The sequence below is a fragment of the Elephantulus edwardii genome, unplaced genomic scaffold (genome assembly GCF_000299155.1).
Source record: "Elephantulus edwardii isolate Elephantulus edwardi_28Jun2011 unplaced genomic scaffold, EleEdw1.0 scaffold00065, whole genome shotgun sequence".
NCBI classification, from domain to species: domain Eukaryota; kingdom Metazoa; phylum Chordata; class Mammalia; order Macroscelidea; family Macroscelididae; genus Elephantulus; species Elephantulus edwardii.
In genome coordinates, this window is record NW_006399815.1 from 14,591,557 (window position 1) to 14,607,931 (window position 16,375).

Consider the following 16,375-nt stretch of genomic DNA (forward strand, 5'->3'; position numbering starts at 1 on the left):
AAGGGTTTGTGCGGGGAGAAGGGTGCAACAATGAATGAATGGAATCCCAAAATCTCTGTAGATGTTCATTGAAATGAAAAATAAACAACCTAAATAAAAAAAAAAAATAGAAGATAGAATCATCATGTTTGCAGTTTAAAAACGATAGTCAGGTAGAGCAACTTCAAATGATTTCTTAGGTCTCAACAACTATATTAATATTTTCTAATGAATAAATTATTACTAGTCATGATATTTCCCATATCCTTCTTAGAAAGCATTTTGATTTATAAAGTAGGCTGTTAATGAAGAGCCAGATTACAGAAAGACACTTTCAAATCCTTTTAAATTAAGGAGGTAAAAACATACTCACATACACACACAAACTTTCTCTCTCTCTCTCACACACACACACACACACACACACACACACACACTCTGAGCCCTGGTAGCATAGTGTGTCACATGCAAGGCTGCTAAATTCAAGGACAGTGGTTTTAATCCACTAGCCTCTAGTCTCTGTGGCAGTTCTGCTTCTATAAAGAATCACAAAAATGGCAGAAGTTAGAGCAGGGGTTCGAGGTTGGGGTAGAAGAGATTCTGTGAGGATTTAAAGAGATGATATGATGATAGGCTTCGGTCAGCAGTAATTAATGAAGTAAAAATGGAATGTATGTGGATGATTGTATAAATCACAATGTGTCCAAAAGTTTTTATGGAAACCAAAAAAACCCAAAAAACCAAAAACCCAACAAAACACACAAACAATGAGATAGTAAAAAAAAAAAAATTATACAGCTTTGGAAACTGCTGAAGGGTAGCCAAGTGTTACAATTGACTCAAAGCAGTTGGTTTAGGGTTTTGTTTATGTTTTGTCGTGTGTGTGTGTGTGTGTGTGTGTGTGTGTGTGTGTGTGTAAGCAGAAGTGGCATCCACTTCCTAAACAACATGGCTCTGTAAACTCTATGAAGTTTGAGAATTATAGAACAGAGTTCAGGTCTTTTGTTCATAGGGTTACTATGAATTGTACTCAAAACAACAAATACACACACACACACACACACACACACACAGAGTGAAGCAGAACAGCTTTCCTTGAATATAGCTGTTAATTGCTCTTTTCATAAAGTCTGAAAAGGAGCTAAAACATTGCTGTAAATTGATGCTACTATTTTACCAAAAGTAAAAAAAAAAAAGTTTATATAGAGGAATCCTGCTTATAAAAACCTAAAAGCTACTGCCATGTCAATTCTTACTCACAGTGGCTTTATAGGACAGAGGATGTACAATGTTGTAAATCAAAGCAGAGGCCGACTACCACAGTTTCTTCCATGGAACAACCGCTGGGTTCACTTAGCTGCCCAGTGCTTTAACTGCTGTGCTACCAGGGTGGTTCTGAAATATTTGTGTTGGAAAGAACCTGTTGTGTTGTCTAGTGGCCAGAGATTGTAACAACATAATTAGTTAGATCAGTAATTATGCTCATGAAGGTATTTACACATTTCTGTAAATAGGGTTTTGTATTTAATATGATCAGTTATAATTCCAACAGTCATATAAATCTTCAATCAATGCATAAATATGTTATAGCAAATATTATATATTACAAATGTGATAAATAGTACATTGCAAGATACAAAAGTTTGCCATTGTTCATTGTTCTGATTTACAGAATTAAAAACTAGAAAATGGGATAAAATTTGAATTAATAAAAATATTGGTAAAATGCAGTTATTATCTGTTTAATTTACTTGTAGTCCACACACTGTGTGTGTGTGTGTGTGTGTGTGTGTGTGCGCGTGCGTGAAAAAGATATGTAAGAATATTTGTTTTATTTTGCTGGTAAGTATAGTGGTTCACATAACTTGACTAAATGTTTGATTAAAACAAGTATACTTGATAGAATAAATACTAAATTATTTTAAATGCATCATTGAGCTGATAAGAATGAAAAGAAATTCAGAAGGCAAAAAAAGAAAGTGAAAACCTAACATGACAAGCAGAGTACTGAAACTAGCATTTATCTTGGGGAATTTTTTGTATTCAGTATTGCCTGGCCTTGTGGGCGTGAAACAAAGATCTGGGCCTATCCAATTAGGAGGATCATGTGTAACTCCTCTATATAAACATAAAACACCAAGGCTTTTCTGCATTCATTGTAAAAGTGAAATGGAAATAATGCCTACTAACAAAAAACTTTAGGAAATTGAAAGAAATATTAGCTGTCTTGGAACTTGACAGTGATTAAAGGGAAGAAAGTGAGTTCTGTAAAGATTCATAATTATAACAAGTGATTAAAGATTCATAATTATAACAAGTGATTGCTTGAGTTTTTGGTACATAATTCATATTACCTGCATGGTTAATATAATTCCATGTTAAGAAATCCTTATATAATTTAATTTTGTGGTTGATACAATTTCCAGTCACTTTGCAGAAGCAGATACATATTCACTTTGAATAATTCCATTTTTAAACCATACCTCAATAAATTCTCAGAGGTAAAGAAATCTACCAATTATGAATTAACAGAAAAAAATACACCTCCCACAAAATAGGCAAGGAAACAAAACATCATGCATATGAAACAACAGAAAAAAAGATTGGAGAATTGGAGAATGAAGGTGATCAATATTTTAGAAATAAAAATGAAATTTTATTTACTATTCATGAAGTAATAAAAGAAATGAAATAAAATATGGGGAAATTTTTTAAAACAAAATTTAGTATTTGAAAAAAGATCTAGAAGTGAAAATATATTTATTAGCATTTGAGACATTTTACATATAAAGAAATAGAAACTATCCAGACTATGTCACAAAGAAGCAAAGGGATAGGAACTATGAAAGAAAAATTAAGACTTACAGAGGACAGAGTAAGATGATCCAACATGCATTTAGTTGTAGTTTCAGAGGGACGATGGAATAGAAGTGTGATACCCTTTCCTCACTTATCGTCATAGTTAGATTCAAAAGGCATTACTGAAACCTGTGTTATATAAAGACTGATAATGGCTATGTCAGTGTATAACTGAGGAATCACTGAGAATGATGTACCAGCCAAGCTGACACATGATATTAATTACAGCCAATCTTACTCACATCTTTCAATTGGCATTTGTTACAGCCAATTATTAATGTGTCAAATGGTTAGAAAGCAGAATTTTTACAATTGTTATAAATGTGAAATATTAGATAATGAGGTAGCCAGTATATGTGGAGAATTTATATTTGAAAATTTATTGCCTAAAAAAAAATTTATTGCCTGAGAATTTTTCCAGAATGTATGGAAGTTATCAAAGCACAAATTATTGAAGCCCAGTTTATCCAATCTGTACTAAAAAAATTTATAACAAGTTTGGAAAATGCCAAAGACTAATAGAAACGTTTTCAGGAAACCTGAATGAGAAAAACAAAAACAAGTAAAACAATAACAAAAATATTTGAAAAAAAACAAAACTATGCCATAGCCAGTAAGTACTGAGTCAGACTGTTAACCCAGCGGTGATACCTCTCTGGCTATTTGAATCTACCAGCCACTCTATGGGAGACAGAAGGGAAGTCTTCTGTACAAATCAGCTATGTTACAACTGAAGAGCAATAAGTTTGAATTTGAGTTTTGATAATTAGAATAAGAATTTTTATTTCATGGTAACAGTGAGAAACAGAAGATAGTGGAGTAATCATGATAGTGAGCTGGGGACCGGGAGCCTCTCATTGGAGCCAGTCAAGGCCTGGTGCATTGGCCTGGGTTTTTTAAAAATTCGCTTGAGACTGAGTCTTCAGTTGATGGCGCATATATGTAGCTGTTAGGTTTTAAAAGGAGAGTTGTCCTTGTTTTAGCTGAAAGTTGGCTGTGGACAGTTTGGTTGGCTTTATTTTATTCACAACCATGTGTGAGTTTATTGGATTGCATGGTTTTGGATAGTGAGCTAAGAGGAAAGGAATCCAATTAAACTACAAAACTGTGACCCTAAAATTCTATTAATAGTGGGAATATATTTTAAAAAGTAAATTAACAAAATGTTATAGTTTTTCACTAATCCTTATATACATAAAAGTTGGTCCATTTTCTTCAAGCAGAAAGAAAGTGAGCCCTGATGGTAATTCTAAATAGCAGAATGATTGATAAGTAAAGAAAATTTGCATAATTATAAGAAATCATTGTAAATAATGGCAATAATAATTGAAAATATTCAAAGGGTTAAAATAAAAATATAAGACAAATTAACAACACAATTAAGTATTTTTAGTTTAGGGGTAGTCTGTATCAAGTCTCCCTGCTAATCAAAAGGCATACTGTGTCTAGAGGTTCATATCCATCAGGAGATGGTGAGGTCTGTACAAAAAAGTTGAACAGTCTCATCCTGTTATGAGTACAGCCTAGAAAACCTAATGGTGAATCTCTAGAGTTCACCTGATCCAGGCCATAGTCTTTGCAATTATTTGCTATGCATCAGAAAGGTAGACAATGACTAGGGCTGATGCCTTTGAGCTGTGGTGCTGGAGAAGAGTATTGGATATACCATGGATTGTTAGGAGAACAAACAGGTTTATCCCAGTAAGGATAAGGCCAGGCTCCCATTGGAGGCAAAGATTCTGAAGCTTCTTCTGACATACTTTGGACATGTTGCAAGGAGGACCAGCCCTTGGAGAGGGACTTCATGCTTGAGAGGGTGTGGAGGGACAGTGCAAGAGAGGAAGAACCTAGATGAGATGGATTGATTCAGTGACTGGGATAATGGCAGTAGGTGTGTCAGAGACAATATGATTGTCACAGGATAGAGCAGGGTTTAGGACTGTTGTACATAGGATTGTTGCTATGAGTCACAGGCAACCCGACGACACATAACAACAACTGAGTTCAGAATTGACTTGATAGCAGTAAGTTGGAGTTGTTCTTTGTTAAGTTTAGAGATAGAGTAAAAACATTGAATAAATTTATGTATTAATAAATATGATTATAGAGGTGAAGCTATTTAGACTCACCATTCAATGAAAAGAAATGGAGTTATAACTTTACTTGTAGCCAAGATTCTGAATTTTTTAGCATGTAATTAATTGGAGTGTCAACCCTTGATTTTGGATTTTCTTGCCATTGTGTTAGCCCCAGTTGAGGGACATGGACTCCAGCTACCTTGCTGTGAACACATGGCCTTGAAAATCATTTGTGGGACCAATATAAAAGAAAACCTTCCACACTGTGAAAAATGGTGCAAAGGTATTGGAAAGAGAGTGAAGAGACTGTAATACTGCGTTGAGATATAAACCAGAGGAACCTTGGAAATGTAGCCAAAGTTAAAAGATTTTGTTTGGTGAACAAAAACCTGGAAAAGCTGATTTGTAACTGCTCTGAGATGAAGCTTGGTGAGTGATTGAGGAAATCAGAGACTCATTGTATTTGTGCTGTTAAACTGAAACATGAGCTTTTACTAGTTGAGGAATTGAATTTTGTGCTTAATCAGGCTTGATATTATTGGACTAAACCTGAACTTGTATTGATGATATTCTTTGCCTCCTCACTCTAAACTATTTCCCCAACAAACCTCACAACTATAAGTAAAGTTATGAGTCTTACAATGAACATCAGACCCAATAATCGGTAGAAATAGGTACAGGAGCATGTGGGCTGACATATATGACTATGTAGCTATTTGTATGATGCTGTTGGAAACAGGAGTGACATCTGCTTCCTGAACAACATGCCTCTGGAAATTCTATGAACTTAGAGAAACGATGATAATTATAGAAGAGGGTTCGGACCTTTTGTTCATAGGATCACTATGAGTTGTGCTTGAATCGACGGTACTTAACAACAACAATAACAACAACAACATGGACATTCTTGATGGGGACAGTTCCCTTACATGAAACAGGTAGAAATCAGACTAAGCTACCTCCATGTGGCATTTCTCCTTTCTGAATAATTTTGCACAGAAAGCAATTTCCTTTGTTATAATTTGACTATCACTGATGAGAGAAAGTTAAAATCTGTAAATTAAATATCTGTCATTACTTTATATTTAGTTCTTGCAACATGTGTCAGGAAAAGATAAGAACGGCATATTCTCTAGGAATACACCTGACTTTCTGTTTTTTCTCTGAGTGGTAAACAATTGATGCTCTTAATATTCTAATGAAATTAAAAAGCATTAGGATGATACCAAATCGGGGAAGATTCATATTCTTGTTTATAGGGTAGCTTTAGAGTCATTGTGTGGAGGACCCCATTGAGATGGGTTGACGCTCTGACTGCAGCAATGAGCTCAGCTGTAACAGAGATGGTGAGGATGACTCCAAGACACCATGACAGGATTCAGATATGCTGTTCGCAGAGCAGTTATGAGTAGTACTCAACTTGATGGCACCTTACAGCAACAACAACAATAGAGTTGTAGTTGACTCCATGATACCTAACAAAAACAATGAGAATAATCTAGAGATTAAAAGTGCTAAATTTTTGAAATAAATTTCTCAATTGCTGATTTGGATATTTTGTTCTCCTTCTTATACAGAGAAAATTAGTTTTCCATTCAACAATTTATAACACTTTTATAGTATTATTTGTAATTACTTCAATGTAGCAGTAATCTTTTTGCTTCCTCTAACAGTTCTCCTGTTTTCATGTTGTTACACGTCACCTGCACATTATCTTTTATGACTTAATAATTTTCCATTGTATGCATGTCTTAAATTTTATGTATCTATTCATTACCTGATGGACTGCATAGAAATCAGATTGACTACCTCTGTGGGAAAAAGCATTGGAGAAATTCGGTATTAGCAATAAAAACCAGGCCAAAGGTGGACCAGAGAACAGACCATCAATTACTCATGTGCAAGTTCAAAGTGAGGCCAAAGAAAGTGAAAACAAGTCCAGGAGAACCAAAATATGATCTTGCATCTATCCAACCTGAATTTAAAGTTCATCTTAACAATCCTCCCAAAAGCAATCTTCATGTTCAATGCTGTTTCAGTACATACACCAATTTTTTCAAGGAGATTGGAAGGAATATTGTCAAGTTTATTTGAAGAGGAAAGAGACTTCAAATGAACAGTGCACTTCTGAAAAACAAAAATGAAATGGGATGCATAGCACACCCTGATCTCAAAACCTATTACAGACCAGTAGTAACCAAAACAGCATGGTATTGGTACAATGACAGGCACATAGAACAATGGATCAGAATTGAGAACCCAGAAATGAACTCAGCTATCTATGATCAACTGATATTTGACAAGGAAATAAAACCTATTAAATAGGGAAATGACAACCTTTTCAACAAATGGTGCTGGCAAAACTGGACTTCTACCTGCAGAAAGCTGAAACAGGATCCACATCTCATATCATAGACAAAAATCAACTCAAGACCTGGGAGTAAAGCCCCAAACCATAAAGTTCATAAGAGACAAGCTGGGATCAAGTTTAGACAGCATAGTCTATGGTGTAAAGAGACTGCCAAATGCTCAATCTGAGGAGGATGAAATTGATGAATGGGACATTCTAAAGATTTTAAAGATCCTTGGGCACATCAAAAACTTTTCCTAACAGAGTGAAAACCCTACTGATTGGGGAATAAACATTTGGCAATATCATTTCAGGTAAGGGTCTCATAGCAAAAGTTTACAGAATCCTACAGGGCCTCCATAAGAAAAAGACTGATAACACAATTACAAAATTAGGCAAAAGGCATGGAAATAATTTTCACAGAAGATATTCAGGTGGCCAACAGATGCATGAAGAAATGTTCCAAATCAATGGCAATAAGAGATGTAAACCAAAACCACGGTGAGATACCATCTCACTGCAGTACCAGTGACAATGTTTAACAGGACAGCAAACAACAAATGTTGGAGAGGATATGTAGAGATAGGAACTCTTGCACACTGTTGATGGGATTGTAAAATGGTACAATGATTCTGGAGGGAAATTTGACATTTACCCAGAAAGATAAACATGGAAATTCCATATGACCCATCTATTCCACTGCTTGGAATATACCCTGAGAAAATGAGAACTAAGGCACAAATGGAGACTTGTACACCAGTGTTCCTAGCAGTGTTATTCACCATCGCAAGAACATGGAAACAGCCCAAATGTCCGACAACAATCAAATGGATTGAGAAATGATGGTAAAATCACATAATAGAATACGACACAGCACATAGGAGCTTAAGAGGGTTTGGGGAGCATTATGCTAAGTGAATTAACTCAGTCCCATAAGAACAAATACTGTATAAAACCAAATACTGTATAAGAAATATATAACTAGCAAAATGTGTATAAAGATGTATATGGGGGGAGTGGAAGCAGAATAATTAGGATGAGCAGGTGGTGGGGTAATCAGGGGCTTGCACAATTTGTTGGGTGGATGGAGGGATGGTTTAAAGAAATGGGAAAGATCTGGTGTGAAAAAATTCATATGAACTTTGTAAGTAAGGAAGTATAAAATAAAAATTTTATTAATTTATCAATTTTAGACCATTATTCTTTTAAAGACACAGCAATCATTTGTCTATTTTCTGTATGGAACAACTTGGAGCTGCTGTGATGATGAACACTATTCCATAGTTGTGTCAAATGCCATAATGGTTAACCATTATGTAGAGTGGTTGGATGAGCTTCCAGATTGATTCATGTTGGGAAGCAGGAGTGGCATCCACTTTCTAAACTAGATGCCTCTGGAAACTCTATAAATTCTATTAATGATGTTAATTATAAAATACACTTCAGGTCTTTTAGGCAAAGCTTGCTCTGAGTCATATTCAACTTGACAAAACTTAGCCACTGCTAAATGAGACTAGTGCTGTTATATCTGAAAGAACATTCTTCTGCTTTGCACATCACTCTTTGTTAATGTGCTGTATAAGATATCCTGGGCTTGCTGTGATGCTGAACCTTGTGCCATGGGGATATCAAATACCATAGTTTCCCATTGTGGACAGTGTTTGGTGGAGTTCCCTGTTGTAAAACAGGTTGGGAAGCAGGAGTGGCATCTACTTCCTAAACCACATGCCTCTGGAAACTCTAGGAACTTGGAGAAACAAGGATAGCTTTGGAAAGACATTAGATCTTTTGTTCATAGAGTCGCTTTGATTCACCTTCTACTTGATGGCAATCAACAATGACATATTAGAAATTTCATCTTAAGAATAGGTTTGAAGCACTGAACATCAATGATTGAACAACAGAGGACTTGTGGGATGATATCAAGGATATCATCCATAAAGAAAGAAAATATCATCACCAAGACAGAGGACAAGATAAAACCATAAAGGATTTCAGAAGAGACCCTGAAAATTGCACAAAAGCATCAAGAATTCAAAACAAAGGAAAAAGAAACTGAAGTAAAAGAAATGAACAGAAGATATCAAAGGTTAAGTCTAAAAGGCATAACAAAGTATTAAAATGGAATGTGCAGAACGCTGAATTGGAGAATAAAAAGTGAAGAACTTGTTCAACATTTCTTAAGCTGAGAGAATTGAAAAAGAAATTTAAGCCTTGAGGTGCAATATTTAAGGATTTTATGGCAATGTTGATTGATCCCAGAAACATCAAGAGAAGATAAAGGAAATACACAGAATCACTGTACCAAAAAGAATTTACTGATACTAAAAAAAAAAAATTCAAGAAATACCATATGAACAAGAGTCAATAATAAGGAAGGGAGAAGTTGAAGCTGCATTGAAGGCATTGGTGAAAAATAAAACCTTGGAACAAAATGGCATATTTCAAGTCACAGATATAGCCCTGCACACTTAAAAGCCTACACCAGGAAATTTAGAGGACAGTTAATAGGCTGATTGACTGGAAGAGATTCATATTTGTTCCCATTCCCAACAAAATGTGGAAATTATCAAACAATATTGTTAATACCACATGCAAGCAAAATACTACTGAAAATCATTTAAAAATGGCTAGAACAGTACATAGACAGGGATCTTCAGAAGTTCAAGCAGGATTTAGGAAAGCCCATGGCACTAGGGATATCATCGCTGACATCAGATGAATCTTGGCTGAAAGTAAAGAAAACTGGAATGTCTCTTTATCCTTTATTGACTATGCAAAGGCGTTTGACTGTTGTTCATAATACATTATGGCTAACACTGAGAAGAATGGGAATCCCAGAACACTTAATTGTGCTGGTGCAAAACCTATAACTAAACCAAGAGGCTGCTGTGCAAACTGAGCAAGGGAACATTACAAGGTTTAAAATTAAGAAAAGTGTGCATCAGGCTTGTATTCCCCACTCTACACCTATTCAATCTGCATGCCTAGCAAATTACTCAAAAAGCTAGATTCTGTGAAGAAGAATGTGGCAAGTGTTGGAGGAAGACTCATCAATAACCTACATTATGCAAATGACACAACCTTGCTTGCTGAAGCACTGGCTGCAGAATATACAAAAATATTTCAATATCGATTGCATTTCAACGCGAAGAAAACAAAAATTCTCACAACTAGACCAGAAGGAGGAGATAAGATTGATGTTAACAATTTCATCTTACTTGAATCCACAATCAGCACACTTGGTACCAGCAGTAAGGAGATCAGGAGATTTACCGCAATGGGTAAGTCTACAGTCAGGAACTTCTTCAAATTAGTGGGAAACAACAATACTAGTTTGATTACTGAGGTACTCCTGATTCAGGCCATGGTCTTTTCAATCACTTGCTATGCAACTGAGAGCTGGACAGTGAAAAGAATGGCAGAAGATAACTTGATGCCTTTCAGCTATGATGTTGAAGAAGAGTATTGAATATACCATGGATTATTAAGAGAACAAACAAATTATGTCTTGGAGAAAGCACAGTTAGAAAGCTCCTTGGAAGTAAATATGAAAAAGCTTTGTCTCACATATTTCAGACATGTTGCTAGGAAAGGCTATACCTTGAAGAAATACATCATTCTTGGAAAGGGAGAGGGTCAGAAAAAGAGGGGAAGCCTTCATCAGATGGATTGGACACAGTGACTGCTGCAATGACATGGAAAATGTGTCATAAAGTGTGAAGATGGCACAGTATAAGACAAGGTTCATATCTGTTGTTCATAGGATCACAATGGGTCATACTCAACTCCGTGGAACCTAACAAAATTTATTACTTATACCCATTTGAGTTGTTTCTACTTTTTGGCAGTTTTGTATAATACTTCTATAAACACTTATTTTAAAGTTCATTGTGGGACTGTGTATTTTCAATTCTTTTGTGAGTCTACTTAGGAGTAAAGTTACCAAATCATATAGTATCTTTATTTTAAAAATTTGAGGAATTGTTAAACTGTTTTGCATAGTGACTGAGCTACCAGCCTTGCTAACACTTATTTCCTTCTTTTTTTAGAAAGTATAGTCATTCCATTGGGTGTAAGTCAAACAACTAATTGGAAGGTCAACAGTTCAAATCCACCAGCTACTCCATGGGGAAAAGTTAAGCATTATCTTGTAAAGATTTAAAGCTTCAGAAACACAACAGAGGCTTCCTATGAATCGGAACTGAGTCAACTGCACTAGGTTTTGTTTTGGAACATTTTTGTTGTGTATCATAGAGTCAGAACTGACCCATAGCTGGCCTTCCAATGGGATTTCAGAAGCAATAAATTCATAGGAGGAGATTGCACATAATTTCCCCTCAGAGCAGCTGTGAGAATAGCATAGAGCATGGTAGCATTTCATTCTATCCAAACCATGTATCTGTGTGTTGCCAGGGGTTACAAATTGGACTGTGTTGTAACTAAAAAGTCTACAGTTTGAATCCCTCAGTTTTAATGCCTTTACAAAGACATTTGATTGTGTAGATCATATTAAATTATGGGTAACATTGAGAAAAACATATGAATTCTAGAACCCTTGTATTCATGCAAAAGCTGTACATAGACCAAGAAGCAGTTGTTAAAAAAGGATTCAACATAGTTTAAAATGAGGATAAATGTTCATCAGAGGTTCATTCTACGTATCTATTCAATCTGTATGCTGAGCAAATTGTTCAAGAACCTGGACTATGTGAAGAAGAATATGTTGTCATCAGTTTTGGCAGTATACTCATCCATAACTTGTATTATGCAGACAACACAATCTTACTTGATCAAACTAAAGGAGATATAAAGAACTTAGAGCATGAATTATCTCAATAGCAATAAATTTTAATGTTTTTGGAAGCAGATTGCTAAGTTAATTTTCCCCATAGAGAAGTTTGTGTTGTCTTTCTTGTGAGGGTCCTTTGACAAATGTTTCAGTTCTGAAGTTCAATTTATCTTTTTGTTTTTCTTGTTGCTTGTACTTATAAGCTTTCCCATTCTGTTGGTGTTTTCATTTTTAAGTAAATGGCATTTTCATTATGTAAATATTATTCACCATCATAAACAATGAGGGAAGATCTTTGATGGCCTGTCTTTAAGGAGTTTTGCTGGCAACCCAAAAGCTCGTGGATTGAATCCACTAGCTGAACCATATTAGAAAGTTGGACAATCTCCTCTTGAGCCAATTACATCCTCTAAAATCCTGCTGCAGGGTCAGCTGTGGGATGGTTCTGGTAATCAGTGCATTGATGCTATCTATATCCATTTCTTTTTAAAATTTATTTTATTATTTTGTGTGTGTACCATCAAATCAGATCTGACTGGTACAGGAGGAGATTGTTCCTCTTTCTCCAGGAGAGCATCTGGTGGATTTGAACCATGCTCCTCTGGAATTGCAGTACACCTTCTTGCCACTAGGCCACCAGAACTCACATATGTCCATTTCTAGTTGTGTAATTTCAAATGAGGGCAGATGAATTACTCTATTGTTTGTTAAATATTTTTAAATTTTTATTTTTCAAATGCGATAATGGTTACCCAAGGTGGACAGTGTTTGGTGGAACTCCCCAATTAAAACAAGCTTGGAAGCAGGAGTGACATCCACTTCCATAAATAGTTTGCCTCCGGAAACCCTATGAATTGATAGAAAGGATGAAAGTTACGCAAGTATTGAGGACTTTTCATTCATAGGGTTGCTATGAGTTGCCTACGACTCCACAGCACTTAACAACAACAACATTAGTTTGCATACAAAATTCATATACATTGTGTCTCATACTTTCCTTCATTGACATTGTGTTTCATTCAATCACTTCCAGGCACTGTATTTTATAAAATTAATCTCCATTGAACTATGTCCATGATCACCCCAGTCTTTCTTAGACCCACCTGATTTTTCTTATTTCCCTTACCCCCTCCCTTCACCCACCAAATTGTGGACCCTGTGATTTCCCCTCCAACTACCCTCACTCCTCTGCTCCCATCCCTTCCCTCCTTGAACCCTCAATACATGTTTTATTAGTTATCCTTTTATTTTCACAATAATGGTTTTATGCAGTATTTATGTTTGTGAGATTGAGTTAGGTCACTCAGCATAATGATGCTCCCATTATCTCCCAAGTTATGTAATATTTTTCTAAATAATTGCTCTTGAGTGACATGGTTATGGTGAACATTTGGGCTGCTTCCATGTTCTTGCGATGGTGAATAGTCCTGCCATGAACATGAGTGTACAATCTTCCGTTTGTGTCTCCGTTTTAATTTCCTTGGGACATATTCCTAGAGGAGAGCATTGGTGGCCAAGTGGCAGAAGCTGTGTTGCAATACTTAAGGCAAGTGGTTCAAATCCACCAGCTGCTCCATAGAAGAAAGATGGACCATCTCCTCCAGTGTGATTAACTGCTTCTGAAAACCTCCTGAGGGGGCAGCTGTGGGCCAGTTCTGACTCAATTATACACAACAAGAGCAACAACAACATATGCCTAACTGGGCCATATGGAATTACTATAGTCAGCTTTTTAAAAAAATGCTGAACTTCCCTTGAGGGTGGTTTTATCTTTTAAAGTGCCACCAACAGTGTATGAGAGTTCCAATCTGGTAAAACTTTGCCACAGGTACTAGCATAAGAAAGTATCTCATTGTTGTTTTGACTTGCATCTCTCTTACTTTCAGTATTGGTATGTTTGTTGTTGTTAAGTGCAATCGAGGTCGAGTCGCAGGCGACTCATAGCAACCCTATGAAGGAGAGCCCTTGACGCTTGGGTGTCTTTAATCCTCTCTCCAGGTTCATAGGGTTTCCGGAGGCAAGCTATTACGAAAGTGGATGGCACTCCTCCTTCCACGCTTGTTCAATCGGGGAGAATCCACCCCACTCTCAGTCAGCATTTGGTAGCCAACCATTAACGCATTTGACACATCCATGTCACAGTGTTCAGCCTCACAGCAACCACAAGTGTCCGCGGTACGGCAACTTGTACACCAGGGCTACACGACCTAGAGGAATGTCTGAACAAAAACAATGAAAGACTGGCCCGAGGGCCCTTTTGGATTTGAAGCCGCTCTGCCTTCAACCCGAGGTCAAGCGTGGCTTCCCTGGCTCCTGGAGGCAGAGTCGACTTTCTCCAGAGACCAACACAACACAACACAACACAACACAACACAACACAACTCCCACATACACAGCACCTTCCTCTCTGGCCAAAGGATCACAGCCCAGTATTGGTATACTGAGCAGTAATTTTGAGAATTTCTTCTTTGTATTTTGGTCATCAAATATATTCCTCTGTGAAAAGACTTTCCATGTCGTTTGCCCATTTTGTAATTCAGTTGTCATTCTTTTTCTTATGGAAGCCCTATCATATTTTGTAAACTTTAGGAAGGAGATCCTTGTCTGAGGTGTTACAGCCAAATGTTTTTCACCAGTTTTTAGGATTTCTTTCCACCCCATTGGAAACAGTTTTTTTTTTAATGCTCACAGGGATTTAATCTTTAGAAGGTCATATTCATCAGTTTTATCCTCTCCTGGTTGTGTACTTCTGGCTGTATTTGTCAGTCTTTTTATACCATGGGCTAGGCCTTCAAAGCTTGGTCCCACTTTGTCTTTTATGATCGTTATGGTGTTGAGCTTTATTCCTAGATCTCTGATCCACCTCGAGTTGATTTTTGTGTATGATATGAGATGTGGATCCTATTTCAGCTTTCTGAAAGTTGCAGTTTAATTTTACCAGCACTGTTTTTTGAAGAGGTTGTAATTTCTCCATTTGATTGGTTTTGTTTTCTTGTAATTGTCAGTTTACCATAGGAAGATGGGTTCATTTCTGTGTTCTCAGGTTTGTTCCATTGTTCTATGTGCTTGTCATTGTACAGTGCTGGTATTTTGTTTTTGGGGTGTTTTTGTTGTTGTTGTTGTTTTGTGTGTGCATGTTTTCTTGTTTAAATTACATCCATTACAGTGCAGGCATTTTAAGTGATCACTTCAATAAAATTTCACAAACATGCACTTTCATGCAGAAGGTCAAGGACTACAGCCTTCAGTATGGATTGAAGCTCAATATCAAGAAAACAAGGGTCTTCCTAGGGGAGCAATTCAAACTGTTGGAAATCAGTCAACATACCTTTATATTCCTGTACATTATAATAGCCCAAGGAGTAATCTTCAGATTAATAATATACTACTCAGAGAGAAGCAGTTTGGCCTACAAAAAAAATGTCTGATCAGAATTTTAATCATAGCTTTGCAAGGACTTGTGTCCTTGGCTAAGTTATAGAAATCTTCAAAGTTTGCTTCTTCATAATAAAATGAAGATGATATTTACCGTTTAGAGTTATGGAGGTAGATTAGATATGTGTTAAATATGTTGAACAAAGTAATGAATACTAACAAACATGAGTTCAGGGCCTGACTACTATTAATGAAGTTTATTAATTATTTATTAATGCTGTATTTTGTAATTATCCAATTAAGTGACATGAAGGAAAAGTAAATAGACATTCTCAGTAAGCCACATTCCTAGACAGCATTTATTAGTATTGACTGTGAAACAGAGTACCAAATGTTTATTTTTCTTTCTTTAATTTTATGTTGTTCCCACTCTGGAAGAGAGATTAAAGTCAGTATGTACAGGAAAGCAGACACATTCACAGACATTTCTGTAAAATCTATAGATTAGATGTAACACCTCTTAGCACTATGTTTTTTTTACAAATGATTTTATAATCATGTGGTGAATTGAAGAGTAACATCAATCTTTTATTGAAAAAAACATAGGAAGAAGAGTCATTCTTCAACAATGATCTTTTTCGAGAAAGGCAGGAGTAAACGCAGAAAAACAATAAAGTTCTAGTTCTAAGAGGGTAGTTAACTGTGCAGTAGACATACAAAGCCATTGGTTCTGTTTGATTCAGGATGGATGGTAAATTACTCAGGAAGTGTGTTCTTTGATGTAAAAGAAAGTCCAAGAGGTAGTATATACCTCAAGAGATTTACAACTTATATTATTCATATACTATATTACAATGAAATGTGCAAGGAGTTGGAGTCAGAAAATCAAAAGGGCCGAACTCGCTCAGCATATCTTAAGCTCAAGGAACTGAAGAACAAATT

General features: G+C 36.1%; 2 protein-coding genes across 2 annotated transcripts in view; both read right to left on the reverse strand.

The window, feature by feature from the left end:
* Positions 1-2,939, reverse strand: part of LOC102861608 (stathmin-like) — a 3,781-nt gene extending 842 nt beyond the window's left edge. The window contains exon 1 of the mRNA XM_006888236.1: positions 2,930-2,939. Within this exon, the coding sequence (XP_006888298.1) occupies positions 2,930-2,939 (10 nt within the window). The remainder of the gene's footprint in view (positions 1-2,929) is intronic.
* Positions 2,940-3,368: 429 nt separating this feature from the next.
* The window catches only part of LOC102862017 (mitochondrial fission 1 protein-like), a 28,153-nt gene continuing 15,146 nt past the window's right edge, over positions 3,369-16,375 (reverse strand). Inside the window, exon 2 of the mRNA XM_006888237.1 lies at positions 3,369-3,377. Within this exon, the coding sequence (XP_006888299.1) occupies positions 3,369-3,377 (9 nt within the window). The remainder of the gene's footprint in view (positions 3,378-16,375) is intronic.